The 18387-nt window shown below is 36.4% G+C and overlaps 1 protein-coding gene across 2 annotated transcripts in view; it reads right to left on the reverse strand.

Moving 5' to 3' along the window:
* Positions 1 to 7611: 7611 nt before the first annotated feature.
* The window catches only part of AP3S1 (adaptor related protein complex 3 subunit sigma 1), a 34935-nt gene continuing 24159 nt past the window's right edge, over positions 7612 to 18387 (reverse strand). Inside the window, exons 5-6 of one of the 2 annotated variants that reach the window (XM_072860471.1) lie at positions 18180 to 18287; positions 7612 to 8883 (exon numbers count right to left, since the gene is read on the reverse strand). In XM_072860471.1, coding sequence (XP_072716572.1) covers positions 8755 to 8883; positions 18180 to 18287 — 237 coding nt within the window. In that variant the 3' untranslated portion in view covers positions 7612 to 8754. The remainder of the gene's footprint in view (positions 8884 to 18179; positions 18288 to 18387) is intronic. The other variant, XM_072860470.1, reaches the window with a different exon arrangement.

Genomic DNA, 18387 nt, shown 5'->3' on the forward strand with positions numbered 1-18387 from the left:
AAGCCACAGAAGCACATCCCCAGTCCTTGTAGGGCTCTCAGCATCGTGGGGCTGCGTGCAGTGCCCATCCAAACTGGAAAGAAAGGGGAAGGAAGGGCAATTGCATGACTGAACCACAGAAAGCAGACACACACACACGTGCTGCGCACTGCGGGGCTCATCAGAGGGTGCAGTTTCCTTAGCTCTTCTAATGAATCCAGGCTTGATGCTAATGGTGCCATCTCCAGCTAACAGAGATACCGTCCACAGGATCAGCCTGGAATGAAGCGTGTGCCTTCACTTTGAAAACTCACTTATAACCCTTCTCATCTCCACTAGCAATTCTAGCCCCTTCAAATGGTGCAATTTTCCCAACACATTTGAAGTGCTATTTGGCATTTCATTGCTAAAAAATGATGAAGGCGGCCAGTGGGAACAAGGAGAGGCGTTTGAAATCCCACACGCGTGTCCTCCTAAGAACAGGTATGACTGCCACAGTGCACATCAGTGAGTGGATGTTATACGCCGTTACAGTCAAACTCAGAGAAAGAGGAACACGTAACAGCTGAATTGCTAAATACACCTCTAAAGTAACAACCTGTTATTTTCACTCTTGTTTTCAACCAGAAGACTTTGCACTGCTTATATGCTTTTATATTTAAGTTCTTAGAAATTTAAGTAATATCTAAAAACTTTAAAAACTGGATACCAAGCAAACTTAGTGACTTTGGAATACTGTTCATCCTTTTGGTGGACAGGAGTGAAATTTTCTTAAGAGGAAATATCATCTGGGAATCTCAGACTCTTGGCACTGAAATTAATATACATGCTGAAGGAATCCAACCCTCCTCACCTTTTAGCCTGCCATTTACTTAATAGGTAGTACTGCTAGGAGGGGGCTGGGGGTAAGGGGAGGCTAGGAACTCATCTGTAACCACTATGCACCTTGAATGTTCATCCCACCAGCAGCCCTGTTACCTCCTTTGTGTCAGATAGTGTGCAAACATGGTACAAGTAATTTCTTATGTTTGCAAACACTTCTAATACTATGTAGCACTTACTAAGAAACAGCAAGTTTTCTTTTCTCATATTCAAATGCATTTGCTTCCTTCTTGTGTCTTTTTCTGTTACTGCTTCCTCATCACTCATGCCAGCTTTAGAGAAATGTTTGTCAGAAAAGTAAAACTAGACCAACCAGCAACTGTCAGAAAAAACACACGTATTTTAGAAGCAGTTTAAAGCTTGCTGCCTTTGTCTTTACCTGAAAAAGATCTGGTTTTGCAAAGGCTTGTCCATTTTCCTATATATATTAGTTAACCTAATAAATTATTTCACAACTCTGTCACACTTTTATCCCTAGATTATAAAATAACCTGTTTAGCTCCTTCTTCTTTTACAACCTTCCTTACCCTTTGTTTTCCTTCTGGCTTTTCTTTTAGGCAGCATTCTTTTTAAGCTGCTCTGCAAAATACCAATTTATTTTCACCCAAGCCCTCTCCTGAATATTCCCCTCCTGGGAAACCTAAGTGAGATTTAGCAGGAAGCCCTTCATCATACATACTTATGAAAGAATGAATTTAAAATTACTTCAGGCATGATGCAAAGCCCTACTGAGTTACTACCCTACCACCTTCTCTTCCCTCATCCTACTACCTGTCTTGCTATTTTCTTGGTCTTAGTTGGGATAGAGTTAATTTTCTTCAAAGTGGCTCATACGGTGCTGTTTTGGATTTGTGACCAAAACAGCATAGACAGAACACCCATGTTTCAGTTACTGCTGAGCAGTGCTTACACAGCGTCAAGGCCTTTTCTCACGCTGCCCTGTCAGTGAGCAGGCTGGGGGCTGGGACAGCTCTAATTTGTGTTGTGCTAACCCACAGTGCTTGGATATGAGTATTTTAGTAAACTGCAATCTAACTTAAACTAGAAAGATACTACAGTGGCATTAAATTATTTAAATGAGCTATAACAGATTCCCAAGAACTGAAATTTCCAGGGCCAAGGGGTCTCATTTAATGGGGTGATACTTTCAAGCTTTTGGAATGTGTTGCACTGATGCTAGGAGGAAAAGGATGAGCACTAACTATTTCTTACTTTGCTACAGATTTCCTGGGTGACTCTAAACTGTAAAATGCTCTGGCTGTTCCTACACGCTCTTGTTTTTTTCCTGAAGATCATCTCAGCAATAGCACCTCTTGCTGGAGAGCTGCAGTTCAGGCCTTTTGTGTAGCTTCATACCACCTGGGAGAACGGTAACACCTCATGAGGCTTCCTCAGACAATCAGTCCTATACTACAAACTCACGTTACCCTCTGGCAACAGGCTCTCTCCCTCCTTTGCCTACACGACGACTCCAGGATGCAGGTCTATATAAGGGCTTGTCCCCAACCAACATGTATGTGTCCTTGCTGTTAAGCGAGCGGGGGAAACCTGAGCCAGGATGCAGGTGCTGGTATTAACATAGCAACGTATTCCATACATTGCCAGGGCAATCACATCTTGAAGGAGTGCACAACACTTTGCAAAGGGATGGCAGCCAGGATGTGCCCTGCTGGACTTTGCTGGCGGCATCTGTGATGATACCTGTCCTGAAAAGACACAAAAGAATGACAGACAGACAGCCCTCCCTGGTGAAGCGGACTTTGTACAGAGACGCAGGCACGCTAGTCTATGAGACATGAGAAGCCAGGGTGGCTCAGGGAGGAACAGAACCATGAGTTCTGTCCTAGGGAAACCCAAACAATTTCTGATGTCAAGTAAAACAGCACCTGACTTGGGAATGGGATGGCTGTTTGAATCATGAAAGATCTTTGCTGTCCTGACACACATCAGCACATCGAATTATTGTAAAGACTATTTTGAATGCAGAGGCCATTCCAGTTTTGCTTCTTTTTATGCACTTTTGCAGACTGGTTGGTCAAATTTGTTGGGATGGGCCATTGGTGGAGAAAATGTGGGTGCCACTTACCATGGCTACACCAAAGGCAAAAGTGTCTTAGATGCACAGAGTACTGATCATGCAGGTACCCTGCAAACATCTGAAGCTGTGAAATTCAACTTGTGTCCCACACCGACTCTGCTGGCTGAGTGCTGAAAATCATACCAGAAGAGGGTCCATGGATTGGACTGTGAAAGCCAAAAGAAAACAGGGAGACCATACACTCGTCTATCCAAGCAGCTCACAGTCATCATTACAGGCCTGCTTTTAGCTCCAGCTCTGGTGACACATTTAGAGTCCTGTTCAGAGAGAATCCAGAGGGGGATTTGCTCTACTCCTGGTGCAGTCCTGTTGGCTGGCTGGACAGCAGAGCAGCCCAAGAAGGGAAAATTGGAGCCTGTGTGTGCTGCTGAGTTTCAGAAGAGCCAAACTGGGCAAGAAAGCAGTGGAATATGGGACAAGTATGCCCATCACTCTGCCTCATGGGATGGATGACAGATCAACTCAAATGCCTCTAGCACTCCAGCCACAGGCATACTCAGTCTGCGCAAAGAGGGGATGTCTCAACCTCTGGTTCCTCCTCAGTCAGACCACACTGTCACAGCACTCCTAATGCACCAGAAGGCCAGAACTTCTGCAGGCAAGAAATCTGGCTGCTAATCTGACATAGTAGTGTGACTACCTTTGTGTTTCCACCCATGGAATGGAGGTAATAACATTACCTGAGCTCATTCAGCAATTTGGGGTAAACATTGAACACCAAAAATTGCAAGGACAGATCATTTCCTTAAATGAAAAGAGGAAGAGAGATTTACAATTTGTTATGATAATCATAAAAGTAAATAACAAAGATTTTTTTTTTTGTTAAATTAACTGTTCACCTTTAGTCAGTTTTAGCAGTACTTGGCTGCTTTCCTTGCTCCTTGTAAAATTATGAATGCTCTGTGCAGAAGTTGAGAAATATATTTTGTGCAAGACTTAGGCTCCGTTTTTGACAGTTATAAACAGACAATGATTTGATTTGTTACATTTTAATTTCTAGTTCCTTCAGTATTTTATGCCCTGCATATGCTATGATTCAGTATCAAGGAGCTTTACGAGGCAACCCTTAAAACATCAGCAAGTTCCCATTCAGCTGTCAACATAGGCCTAAGTAAAACTCAGGACTAATTTTAGCATTTATTGGAATGTGCTACTAGAAAGAAAAGGTCAAATATGCTCACAGGAAGGCAGCGCCAGTTTGAGTTTCTGGCTTGAACCTGTTTCTCCCTTGCAACAAGTGACACTTTCCTCCACCCATGCCTGTCAAGCAGAATAAATCAGAACAACAACATCTGTTTAAGAGGAGAAATTTTGTATGCACTTGTAATGTGGCAAAATATTCCCTCTTTTCAAAATATATTCAAAACAGTGCTTCACTGTTCAGGGAGGAGAGGGGAGTGCACTGACACAGTACCTGGACTGTCTGTGCTGTCAGTACCGCAGACAGCATTCTCAGCTGATTCTAACATGAGATATTTCTCTTTTAGCAAAAAAAAAAAAAAAGTCAAAAGATTTTTTCACCAGTATTCATTGCCCCTGCCTCAGTGGGAAAACTAACTGGTCTGTTTCAAGTCTATGGAGGCAGCTAGGAATGCCCACTCACTCTGTGGAACTTTTATCCTTTCTGCCCTTTCTCCATTTGTTTAGAAGAATCTGTCTTGCAAGAAGGAAGAAAATCATGTCTGCTCCACATGGGCCTTCAGAGAAAGTCTTTGGCTTCTGAAAGGAAAATGCTTCCAACACCTTTCCTCTCAATACTTGAGAGGGAGTCTGTACCCCAGAAAAGCATTTTTCTTCTCAAAGACAAAAAAACTACTTGTCAGAACTAGCAGTTGGTCTCACAGGCTAATCAGACTTAATCTTCTCCCCATTACTAAATTCCACAGTAAAAATCTCTGAATTTGAAATGCATAGTTCATAATGAGAGAGACCGTCACAGTTTGGAGACAAGCAATCTGAACAGCCACTACACCCAAGCCTCAAGCTTGCTTTCTGAGGGCACTTCACCCTGCATCCCCAGAATACAAACAAATGTGGAGAATACTTATCTTGTGGAATATTGAGACAAGTAACCACCTGTGATACAGGGACTTTCTGATAATAGAAAAACAGGAGGTGACACCCTGAAGTCTTGATTACTAATTTGTATTAGTAGTGTTATACAGTGTCCTTAAAATTACCTCTGTGCATGATTTATCAAGGACTATCAAAAAGTAGTACAGATGATACTTACTAGAGCTAAATTGCTATGATCTCATGAAAAGGTTTCTCCCCAGAGAATTTCACCAGCAGAGAAACTGAACTGAATAGGAAAGAAAACCTAATGTGGGAAACCAGCACGAGGTGTTGTCTCAGATACCGTAAGTACCAAATAGTCTCAGCTACTGTTTAATAATGTTTCCTTTGCAGTTCTAAGAAATGCCCAGAGTTAGGAAAAATGGCTTTCAGTGATTAATTTATACATGCTGGCACCCTGATGAACATCACTTAAAAGGCAGACCCTATTGAGGTGGAGTATTGCAAATTAGTTGCCTGGCTTCTGCAGCTAAACGATGACTAAAGATGACCTCTTCTTTTTAACAACAGCTAGTGTAAACAACTGATGTTATATGTATGTATACACACACACACATATATGTCAAGGGTTTGGAGGTTTTTTTGGTTACAAAAGCATTAAAAACATTTAAATTTATAATCAACAGCTTAATCATTTACAGCCCACAGCTTATTTCCATTTTAAATCCTAAGCAGTAGTTAAGAGGACACTGGTGAAATAGGAGAAAGAATTCAAAAGGCACATCATTCTCATGAAGGTGGTGAATACAAGCAGATCAGTATCGTGGAAGACATCTGAATATCTGCAACATAAGGCAAGCCCTAGAAAGTCAAGAGTACGAATACCATTTCCATCATTTCTATCAATCCAATATCCCATCTTCCTCTGACAGGTTTTACTTTAAGGCCTGGCAGTGTCAAGTGACATGGTAAGAGGATAATACCTCCCCTGGCAAACTAAAGACACTCCTCTGGCAAAGGGGTGGCAAACAGGTTCAGCTACTGTGAGGAAGCAGACGTTGTCATACCATCTGTTTTTATTTAAGAAAAAAATACCACCATTCAGGCTTTCTGTACAGTACCTTTTCTGCGTGAGAGAGAATTTCTCTTCAAAAGGAGTGCAATTTTACTGTGAAAATCTGATAAAGAATTTCTTCCCATCTAATGATTTTCTGAGTAAGGAAGTTCCAGTTGTTAGTCACAGCCTTGCATTAAATATTTGCTGGCCAGTCACAAACAGAGAAGCTTCTTGAATAGTCTGGTGTCTATGGAAGAGCTGTCCAGAGAAGAATCCTTTCCAGCAGAAGCCATGTTGCCAGGTAGGAGAAAGGTAGTATAAACAAAAGTAATGCAAAACACAAAGCTAAAGAAAAAAAGCTTTAAAATAAGTCATATAGTTGTTAAGAGCTAAGATCTAGTTCACTAAAATGAATGAAAGCCTGGTTATTGACAGATAAGAAGTGAGAAATTAATCTGAAATATCCTTCATGTCAAGATGCATCTCAGGCATATATTCTCTAAGGATTTGGAAAAATGTTTGATTCAAATAAACCCAGAAAATATTTCTCTTTGAAGAGATGAAGAAAAGAATGAAAAATGTTTTAACTACATAAGCTTACAAATCTGAAAATGAACCAGAGGGAAAAAAAGTGAGATAAAGAATAGAGGACTTGGAATAATTTCTAAAATTGTGAGCTCCTTTCACAAATAGCCAGAAGAGCTCTCTCTAGGTCAGAGTACCAAATGTTTCAAAATTTCCTATTTATCCTTTGGCAGCAGCACTAAATCAATCCTCACAGGGGAACAATGCAGAAAATTCTCAACATCTTTACTTTGAATGTCACATGGTCTACGCATTAAGCAGAAAAACAAAAGTTGGCAAAAGCAGGTGAAATTATAACAGTTCCAGATTTGTACTAGCTAAGCTGTCTAACTTGGGAATACTAAAGAATACTTCATAGGGAAAAAAATGCTGCACGTTTCATTCTCTCCATTTCTTCAGTGGAAATGAGAAAGTGGCAGTTTTCTACTTAAACCCCACCTGAAACTTCCTGAAGCCTAAAACTGAGAAAGTTAATTTGGAGGAATAAATACTCTTTTCAAAAGTATGGAGAGGGCAATTCTGTTTTCAAAAGCATTTATAAAATAGTGTTACCTGATGCTTATTAAATGCAATACAAACAATATACATGAAGTTTCTTTTTCTTCCCCTTAAGAAATACATTAAAATTCCTTGGATTGTATCGGATTTTCTGCTTCAAAAGTAATTTCTCTTTCTCTTTTTCACTCTCAAATGCTCTCAGAAGGCACCAATGATAGTTACTATGGATCAAACAGAGAATGTGATGGGATTCCAAGTTTATCCTATGGGGTATGTCTTAACATTCAACTCAAAGGAAAAGAATGCTTGGTTTACATCCAATCCAAATTTCTGAAGTAACACAGGACCTCTCAGACTAGTCCTGAAATGTTTTGTCCTTGATACAATATTATTGTATTTTCATATACAGTATTAACTGCATAATTTTTGGAGAAGAACATTTTACAGGAATTCTTAAATATCCCAATGATATTTTTATTATTCATTTAAACAGACTTGTACATTACACAGAGCTTAAGAGTATGATTATAAAACCCAATCCCAACCCCCCTTTATTTTTTTAATATCACAGAAGAGTTTAAGAGCTGAGCAACTTACACAAAGGTGACACCACTTAGATCTTCTGAGGTCTTGACAATACTAAGTATCTCATAAATCTAATTCTCGAAGCAGAGAATCACAACTGTCACCAGGCACAGAGGCTCTATTAAAGTATCCTCATTCATCTTTCCAGACTGCCTTTCTTTATCACATTACCTGATACACTCACATTTACAGTTCTGAGCTGCCAATCTCCTCAGCCCATTCTGTACTTCTCACAACACACGGAGCAACTGCAGAGACCCTTTTTCCCAAAACAAAGTCAGACAGTCAGGGAAAGTCTATCAGATTGTGTAAGTATCTTCTCAACATCTATATGTAAACAGAAGCCATTGGATCTTCAGTAAAGGCAGTTTTTCCTTCAGAATAACAATAATAATGAACAGCTTTTGTGCGAAATGTAAAGAGCCAACAGTATGTTCAACAATACTCTCGTGGAATTCCTTCAGAAATTAAACTATAACATTAATGCTTGCTACAACAGTATTTATATATAGTCAATTGGCTCCAGGAACAGGAAATAACATGATTTATTGCAAAGAGTAGATTTGAGACAAACAGGTATTTAGAAGTCCATTTTGTTATGATTTTATTTAAACAAAACAAGAGTTTAATGTTTTCATGCAACATTTGCACTCTAAGTCTTAAATAATAATGACAAACAGCAGAAGTAGTTAAGGAATGCACTAATTATAGACCTTAGTGAATATACAAAAAAACTTAGCATTATAGGTTATACAAAGTAAAGAACATCTTAAATACTTTCCCAAAATACTGCAGCAGCCGAGACACAGTGATATGCCTTACAAGGGCATAGGAATGTAATTTAGAAATCACACAGGAACTACCTATTTCCTTTAATTTCACAAACAAGACAAAAGCAACATTCAACTCCACACACTGATTTTTCAAATTATGTCTATACAGTACCTCGAGTTTTATCCAAATAGTAAAAGTTAGACATGTCGTTTATTTAGTAAACAATTATGCGATAAATCTCTATTACATTTCTTCCTTGGTTTTACCTGGAGTAGCCATGTTATTTAAAAGAGGGCAGGTTTGGCACTTTTATACTGATGTCACCAATATTAATATTTCTTGGGATCTCTGGCAGATTCATATTCTTTACAGCTGAAACAGCCCGGGCTGGAGCTCCTGCTAAACCAGCCTGTGTATAAAGTGAGGAAAAATGCAAGTCAGGGAAAGTTGGTCACAAGAAGATTCACTAGCAATATACACAGACAACTAACTTTTCAAGTATTTCCATGGTTACACAATTAGAAAGACCAGATGGTAATTGTGTTTGGAATGAAATGGGTTATTTGGAAATATTAAACCAGAAAGAGAAAACAGTTCACACATTCCTTTTTATATGGTAAAACATGTAATGTCAACTTGATGGAAAAGTATGCGGGGAGGAATAGGAGGCTTATCCAAGGGTGTGTAATGTGTAGATTATAGAACAGACAATCTGGAGGTATTTGAAGTCCAATGTGGTGTCTTTGTCTCTTACCTATTCTAAAAGTTCACATGGTTCACAGTTGACTAACATTGGTTACAGGTTCAGAATAAGTAACCTCAAAGTAACAAGCTACTGAATGTCAGTTGAACCATATTACTTATCTAAATGAATATATATATAAGGTATTTCAAGGTGGCTTAGCCAAAAATGAAAAGGATAAACACCTTGCATTTGTGGGTGATGAACAGCATGCAGAGAGATCATTTCTGTAGACCAATTGGAGTAATCTGTTGTCCCACAGTACCTAATTATATGCTAACATATCTGCAGCCCCCAGGCACACTGGAACATTACATAATAACCTGGTTATGCCAACTTAAACATTGAAGTACCTATTTTGTATTAAAGTCCTCTACTGTATGTAGTCTCTCTTCATTTAAAGCCAGAGCCTTTCTGTATAAATATGCAAGTTTTACAATATTGAAGTTCATTACTGACTTCCATTCAGTTCTGCCTTTTAGATAAAATAACTGCCAAGTTTACACACTAGGGTATATTACTGAAATGCTAACAAAGATGATTTACAGCTCAGAGGTCTGAAGACATACAGAACATGGTCATTCCCTGTTGATTCTAAAGAACACCTCTTCAAAATCTTGTTAATTTAAGGACTATTAAGAAAAGGCCAATAATTAAGTTGTTACTGTATTTGATGCTGTGTAGAAAAGGTACTATTCATTTTACATGTGGAAATGTTTATCCTAAAAGTTCAGATTCTCTGTATTTAGAATTAGCTATGTGGTTTTACTTCAGGCTTGCCACAAAAGTGTAAAAATCATTTTTGTTCTTGCTGGGAACAAAAAAAAAGCCTGGAAGATTTTAAAAACAGAGCTCTTGTTTACAGAAAAAGACATCATATTCCAAATTCTGTGAATATGTAAAAAAATTCACTTTTTATTTTGATGTTTTAAAAGCAGGATTTAAAATATTCAAAAAGAATAAAAATCACAAGTGATTTTCAGAACTACTACAGTTTTAGAGTGTGGCATCTTGCAGGCCCAGTAAAAAGGAGCAATCCACCAGAAACAAAACAACACGCTAAGAACTGGTTAAACAAAAGACTAAACCTGTAGAAATGGAAGGTCTTTCATTATAAAGTGTCAAAGACTGAAGAAACCAGGGGATTTGCAGATAAAATAATTCTGAGCAAGAAATACAGCAAAACAAAAGAAGAAAAACTTCTGGAAAAGTCTGTCTCATATTTGATTATTAAATATGTTGGTAGGTGACTACTGCTCAAAGTATAACCTTTTCAGATTCTTGATTTTCACTGAAATTAATTGCAATTACAGGGTGTAATTCCTGAGGAGTACACCTGAATTCCATGGTGTCCACCTGCACTATTGCTCAAAAGGAGACAGCCACTCCCTATACTCCTCAGACAACAACTCTATCTTTTGAAGGCAGTCCAAAAAAATACCTTCTCCCTTTTACTACTCTCTTGTAAGAAATAAATGTAAGGTCAAATTAACATAAGATTTCCACTTACAATCCTACCTACTGTTCTCCTTCTCCCTTCAAAAACATAACCCATAGTCAAAATAAAACCAATTAAAGTTTACGATTTTGAACTAACCCTTTTATATCAATGTGGAAAGGCTAAAGCATCATGAATCCCTAGATTTTAGTCACAGGAAGATTCCCAGTACCAGGAACAGAGACCAGAAAGCCATGAGTCATCTGTTATAACATCCTCCCTGTCAAACACTCATATATAAGACATGCCAAAGTTGGGAACGGCATGTGGGGGTAGAGGAGAAAGCTTGGGAAATCTTAAATCTGTAATGCAACCAAATAATTTGCTGTCACTTTGGCCCTGACATAATCCAAATTATCAGTTCTCAGAAGTACAGACTAAGTAAAACTGAAAAGGTGCAAAAAAATATTTTCAAGGCCTCTTTTTCCTTGTAGATCACCACGTCTATCAGGTCATTCACTTCAGAGGCTGTTTGAATTGCAATACCTTCACAAAGGGGAAAATCTGGACGTAACACTAGTAGTATTAAGAAATGCAAGTATCCAAAATCTGCATCCCCGAATCTCCAATATCTTAAAGGAGCAAGTATTAGACACTGCAATTTCTTGCTATTTATTAAGAAACAGTGCAGGAGATATGAAGGTGCTCAATACTGTCCTTTTATATTTGAGAACTTGGAAATACTAATTTGAAATCAAGAGGTAACTACCAGTGAACTTTTATCAGATAAAACAATAAATGCATTTCCTTTTTATTTGGTTCTATCCTTTAAATTCTATATTCAGTAACTGGAGAAAAATTCTTTAAGCAAAACCAAAAGTGGGGCAATGTAAACTGTTTTCCATAGAGAAGATGAAAATACTAATAAAGTAGTAACAAAAGCAATGAATTATACAATTTGTAACTGAAACAATGGGAAACCAGAAAAATATCTTAAGTGATGGACATGGTCCACACAAACAGGCATGGCTGGCAATTCAAAAGAGAGATGCCTTCTAGGTGACTAGGATGGAGATTCCTTACCCTAATTTAATGAAAGTTAATTATTCTTAATGGACAAATAAAAGTTTTAGTATAACTGGTCATTATTTTTACCTACCTGCAGCTATCCTCTTTACACAGACTTACAGTCCCTGCCTCCCGCCCCAATGGCATAGGATACAATGGAGACACAATTGAGAATTATTTAAAATACCACAATTGACATGACCATTGCCCTTCCACCCCCCTATACAGCCACGACTTCCAACAGTCACATTTCATGAGGACCATTCTGGATCAGGATCAGTGAAGATCCCTGACAAAAGTACTATGAATTTCAGATTACCTCTTTTTTTGCCAGCGAGATTGTCTTTCACTATCATAAACTGGAGTAGAGATTTTCAAACCATTACATTCTCTTCTCCTGTAATGCTCTACATTAAGTGGGTTTGTAATTCAATGTATACATAATATGCATAGCAAAATGCTATTTATCACAATGTCAACCCTATCAAGCACAATACAGTCATACAGTATTTCTAAGAGAGAGACAAACAGTTCATAAAAAAAGTCTAATGGATAAAATGGCTGAAAAGTACTTAAACTCCCAAACTGGGTAACTAATACATTATTTCAAATGCTATTATATCCGAATGCCTTAGCATTCCTTTTTAGCATGTCAAACAGTGAACTAGGATGCAGTCCTTCCATTTATTTATCATTTCTTTTACAGAAATTGAACTGTATTACAAACACAAAGGTACTAAGAGAAGTACTTCCAGGCCAGTGTGCTTTTAAGGAGTTTTATAGAGGTACCTGAGTAAAAGAGCCATCACTGTAACATTGAACTGGACAAGTTTCAACTGCCTTTTTTATCAAATAATTCAGCAGGTAAGTTGGTGAGGTGCAAAGAAAAAACTGTTTCACTTGAAAAAAAACCAAAACACGTAGCAAGCTTTAAACATGCAGTGAATGATGAATTGTCTGTCACAGCGAGCAAATGACTTAAGCAAGTGAAAATGAAACTTCTTAAGACATAGTAATGACATTTCAGAAATACAGTAAGAATTGCATATAGCTAGTATTACAATAAGCCAATACACCACATTTTTGCCACAGCTGCTTTGTATTCTCAATTTCATTTGTTACTGAAGGTTGTACTTTAATGTTGAAACGCTGTATAGTAAAAGTTTAGTTTCAGTTACTGCAAAAAATGCTTGTAAACATGTTCATATACTTTTACAGTGAAAGAGCAATGCCACATATGCAAAACAATAATGCTATTTTAAAGACTGAAATAGACACATTTAATAACAGAACTTTTATTCTACTCGTCCTACTCTATCAAGTGAGAAATATGAGCTGTTAGTTTACTTAGGTCATTATTTATCACTATAGGAATCAATTTTCTTCATTCTTGTCATCACCCGTTCTCATAATGCCCCACTGATAACTTTAAATCAAAATGATCCCAGAAACATTGTTTTACTCTTTAAAAAGAAATTCAGATCATTTGGAAAAAGTATTGCACATCACAAATGTAGTTAATATGCATATACAAATAGAAAAAAAAAAAGATTCAAACCGCCATCCCAAACAACTCTACACAGGACTAGCTATCACTAAAATAAACGTATAAAAATATACAGCCTACTGGAAAACAAAATAATGAAGGCTAACACTTTGCAAAATAAGCCAGCCTTTTCCAGATATTTTGGAGGTACTAGGACCTCTCTGCTGCTGGTGTTTCATACCAATGCTTCTTTCCAGAACAAGTGTGACTTCAAAGCAGCAGGGTTATGAAATCATGAAAGGATGCAATACATAATATAAAGGAATGATCATGTCCCCTGCTTATGAAGTTAAATAAATGAACATAATTAGAGAAAAAACAAAATGAAGTCTGCAAGTATATCAAAATGAGGCCAAACAGATAAGAAGACTTAAGACATACTCTTAGAAATTTTAAGCACTTGAATCACAGAAAGAGTAATGGATGGGAATGATTAATTATTTGTTTGTTTGTTTTTCATTGCCAGACCCAAAAATAAAAACAGAATATGTGTGAGCAGAACAGAGAAAAAGAAAAGTAGCTTTGCACAAATAAAAAAAAAAACACAAACCTGAAATCAAACTCCCTACTGTTACAATGAAATACAGATTATATGTTACAAGTGTTGACATATTAGGCAGAGGAAGGTCATTTGCTTTATTTTCTTCATGTGCTATAGCATACTTCAAATTTAGGTCAGAAGTTTCATACTACCCAAAAATATTTTTAGCTAATGCTTTACAACTTAGTTCTACTAAATCCAATTACAGAATTATACTGTTAAATCTTAAAAGTATTACATTACTTTATCCTAGAAAGATAATGTAAAAAGTAAAGAGCAAAGCTATTAATAAATTAAATAAACTTCATCTGCTTAAGATTCCAGCTACTTAAAATACCTGCAGTTTGAATACACAGATACTTAAAATGAGTGGAAATGAATTTTGAAGTACTGCAATTAACATTGACTGACATTCAAACTGTTGAGCTGAACTAAACGTTGCAAACGGCAAATGACGGGGCACAATGACCATAAACTGAACTTCAAACATACATTTTCCTCCTCCTTTTTAAGTTCCTTGTTAATATTAATGTTCAGTGACTGCAGTTACCCAGATATCTTAACGCAAAATCCAGTGATTCAGATTGCAAGGGCAGCAAATGTACATCTGAAGCTGAGTACATGCCGACAGCCCTTCTTGTTTTATGTTTGATACGCTTCAGGTTGAAAGATCAACTTTGGTATTTCTATATCATCTTTACAAATTGCACTAATAATTTTATTCTGTATGTATAAAACTATTTGAGTTTGTTGGTTTTGGTGGGTTTTTTTAAAAGTTTTGTTCACCTGAAACTTACTCTGAAACTTCTCTTTGCAAGCACGTAAAAGTTCTTTGTTTTCATTTGGAAATACTAAATGGTGAAGCAAAAGAGTTCATATTACCTAGATTATCAGGTACAAAATTCTCCCAATAAGGAAGCTATTTCTATTATGTCATCACATCATATTTTGTTATCTGTGTGTTCAATTTTTATTCAGATTAGTTTTGCAGGTTTTTTTGGTTAATATTCATACAAGTTCATACTCCTTTGTTTCTTAAACAATGATACAAAGAAAAGTTAAATTCTAAAATGCAGGAAGAGAAATAAAATAAAAAATATGATGTCAATGAAAAGCTAGTAAAATACACTATAGCCAATAAAAAGATGAGGGAACTACAAGAAGAAACTAGCACAAAAAGTAGGCTACAAGGACTAGTATGGGTATTTTTACACATAATTTTTGAGTCTGGCCTACATAATTTATTGCCTTTGACATCATTTTGCTTTCCCTTTTTGTTAAAAGTACATTTTTTCTAAAAGTCAGCAATACCTTTGTCTACCTGTCCTGTCTGGGAGACTGAAAGATAAAGGTCTGTAAGAGAGAAGAATGGAAAGAGCTAGAAAAGATCAGGAGGTTCGGAAAAAATGAGGTCCAACTTAAAAGTCTAAATCACACGCAGTTGAACACTCCAAATAGAGAAGAGGTAGCCCAGGTTTACCTACAATACTTCCAGAGGCTCTGGATAAAATCCCAATGACCCCTCTCCCAGTAATTCCCTCCCTTAATCACAATGATCCTTTGGCTTTAGGAGGATTGACCAGAAATCCATTCACAGATAAACACTAAACTGAAAGGTAGGGAAATGCATTTAAGACAACATTTCTCAGGGTAGAAATAGAATTTCCTTTGTAGCCCATTCAAGCAATTTAAGAGCTGAATCAGAAATCAAAGCTAGGGACTCCCTCATAGTGGTTTAAATAATTAATCTCTGTTGAAAGCATTAACAAATTATTTGAGTTGATAACTTTGCTCAAATATTTGTGAATTTAATAAACTCATTTGATCTTCTTCACTAGATGCTAACTGAAAGCCTGTTTAGAAACCTAATACATAACTAAAGAAATACCTAATGTCAAATGGCTAAATTTTATATATTAAGGGAAGCCAGGTGGGGACAATACAAAATTTAAAATATTTCTGAAAATGTAGCTCTGTTAAAACTTTATTAGTTTCATCATTTCAGCTATAAAAGAAAAGGCAATTTAACTTTAAAGCAGCTATTTTATGGATGCAAAAAACTATGACAGAGGTCCAACAAGCCAAACAAGCTAAAGTGAGAGTGCTGTGGCATAGGTGGCAGTCTTATGAACTACAGACTATATGAATAATAATTTCTAAATTTAAAAAATAATTAATTTTTTTTAAAATTAAAAGAAAACTAAGAAGATCCACTAGTTTTGATTTCTTAGTGACCAGCATTCAAAAATATTATTAAGTTATTACTGATTTTGATTTACATGAACTGGATTTGCTTATGTCTTGAAAATACATGTTTAGGAAAGACATGTTGAAAGATTTACAATCTTGATCAAAAAGACAAAAGGAAAAGAAATAGCAATCAGGAAATTTCTGGGTATATATATGAAACAAATTATTAATGATCTGAGGAAATAGTTACCAGGTATTGTGAAGTATCTCAGCATTACAGTAACTGTTAAATTTGAAAAGAAACAGTCACTGAACTAACAAAAAAAAAAAAAAAGGCATTTGCGGTGAGCAGACTGTGAAATGTTCTACTCCATCCCAGCCACCAAGTGTTTTAATTTATCACTGCTACTTCTTTACCTTCTATAATTCATTGCTGAATGTAAAGGAACAAGTTGCTATTTGCCTTGCATATGCTCTGAGCTCTACATGTTTTTTAAATCTTCTACCACCTATTTTTATACTAAAAGCATCTTGAAAGAAAGAATGACTTACTGATGAATAATGGAAAACAGCAAGTATTGCAGCTGGCCACACTGAATCGATATGTTTCAGATGACTAGTCAGAGACTGGCCTACAGTTGATTTGGTAGCAGAATTCACATAATTAAGAATAAATACCTTCATTAAATGCTTTTAGGTAAAACTGATATGCACATAATACATGGTAGAACATAGCTGCTCAGTAAGTTCAGCTTTTGGGACGCTATATTACTCTTCCATCAAATAAAGAAAAATATATGTATATAGAAGTTATTCAAATATAGTAAAAATTTATGGGAATATTTCCAAATATTCATGTCTGTGATCAAAGGCGCATTCTGAGTTTGAGAAAAACATTAAAATGAACATTTTGGACATATTCATAATCTACAATACAATCCTTCTGGATGTATATTGCTATGCACTATATCATACCTAGCTTTTTCCTGTTTTTCACACAGTGTTGTCTTGTTCTTGGATACAGTTTGGAAGTTGTGCAAAAGAGACAATTAAATGTATTAAAAGACTTGAGGTGGTGCAGTGTGAGATTGCAGAATTAGGAGAACAGTATACATTGTACCATAAAAAAGCTGAAGAATTCTTTTCTCTCTTTGTTGCACTTAAGCTAAAAAAGGAAGTTCTCTAGGTCTTCTAAAATGTCGTTTAGTTCATATTTATGCCACCTGCAATATATAAATCTACTCAGCTGACTTCAACTTTAGAAATAGTCTCCAATTCAAGTAAAGGTTTGTTTAGAAATTTCAATATTACGCTTCGAAAATCAGATGATGTGTTCTTCTGTGAAATTACTCTCATCAATAAGAATCAGACTTAGCTAAGATGTACTAGTAGTATTTTGGCTTACAAGGCACGTATGGTGATGTTAAAGGAACAATATTCTGTGTCATAGCCAAAGTAATTCTAAAATCCTTTCTTAATCTAAGTTTCTTTCCTAAACACAAATTCAACAATTGTTGAATTGAAAAGGGATTCCCACAATTTACATGAGTATCCCTCGCTCAGACTGTTACAGGCATATACAGAATATAATTTCCTCACTTGAGTCTACTCAACTGAAGACCAAATGTTCCAATTACCAAAATGGCAGAATTCGTATTTACTTTTAAAGGGTCTTAGAATTTAAAGCCCAGTTTATCTAGTCCGTTTCAGTTCAATTTATTATTTTCTGTTGCAGTATTGTTGTAACACTAAATATGCTGCCATTTACTTCAGGTGCTAGAAACTTACTAGCAGACAGGAATATGTAATCTTTGTATACGCACTTTGTTTTTTTACCTGATTTCATTGAAGTGTTATAGTCACTAGTCCAGCATAATAAATACACTGGAAATAAAATACTTTCTGCAAGAGAAACTTGGAGAACTACAGAAGTATCTCAATAGCAATGGCGCACAACGCTATTAGATACAAATAGCAAAAACTAATCAGCAGCAACTCCAAGCAATTATTACTTATGATGAAAGGTATGACATCCTAACCTAACGACACATTGTCAATTTTTAGCATTATAAGCAAGCAGCTGTACATAGTTTGCTACTGAAGGACAAACGGCATTAAATAGCATGCATTTACTACAACCATGTTTTTAGTTTAGAAACTACACAGTGCATCACTCTTACCTCAGATTTCTCCAGTTTATTTTGAGCATCAATCTGAGTGACAATTTCATTCATGTTGGTCTCCAAAACCATTCCACCCATAACCATTTCGGCCAATATATTATGGACCTAAAAAAGACCAAAAGAAAATTTAAAAATGCAAAATGTCCTATACGCTTCTGGACAGATGATATCTAGATTCCTCAATATAGGAACACATATATTCTGT

This window comes from Ciconia boyciana, chromosome 4 (assembly GCF_034638445.1).
Source record: "Ciconia boyciana chromosome 4, ASM3463844v1, whole genome shotgun sequence".
In the NCBI taxonomy this organism is placed as follows: Eukaryota; Metazoa; Chordata; class Aves; order Ciconiiformes; family Ciconiidae; genus Ciconia; species Ciconia boyciana.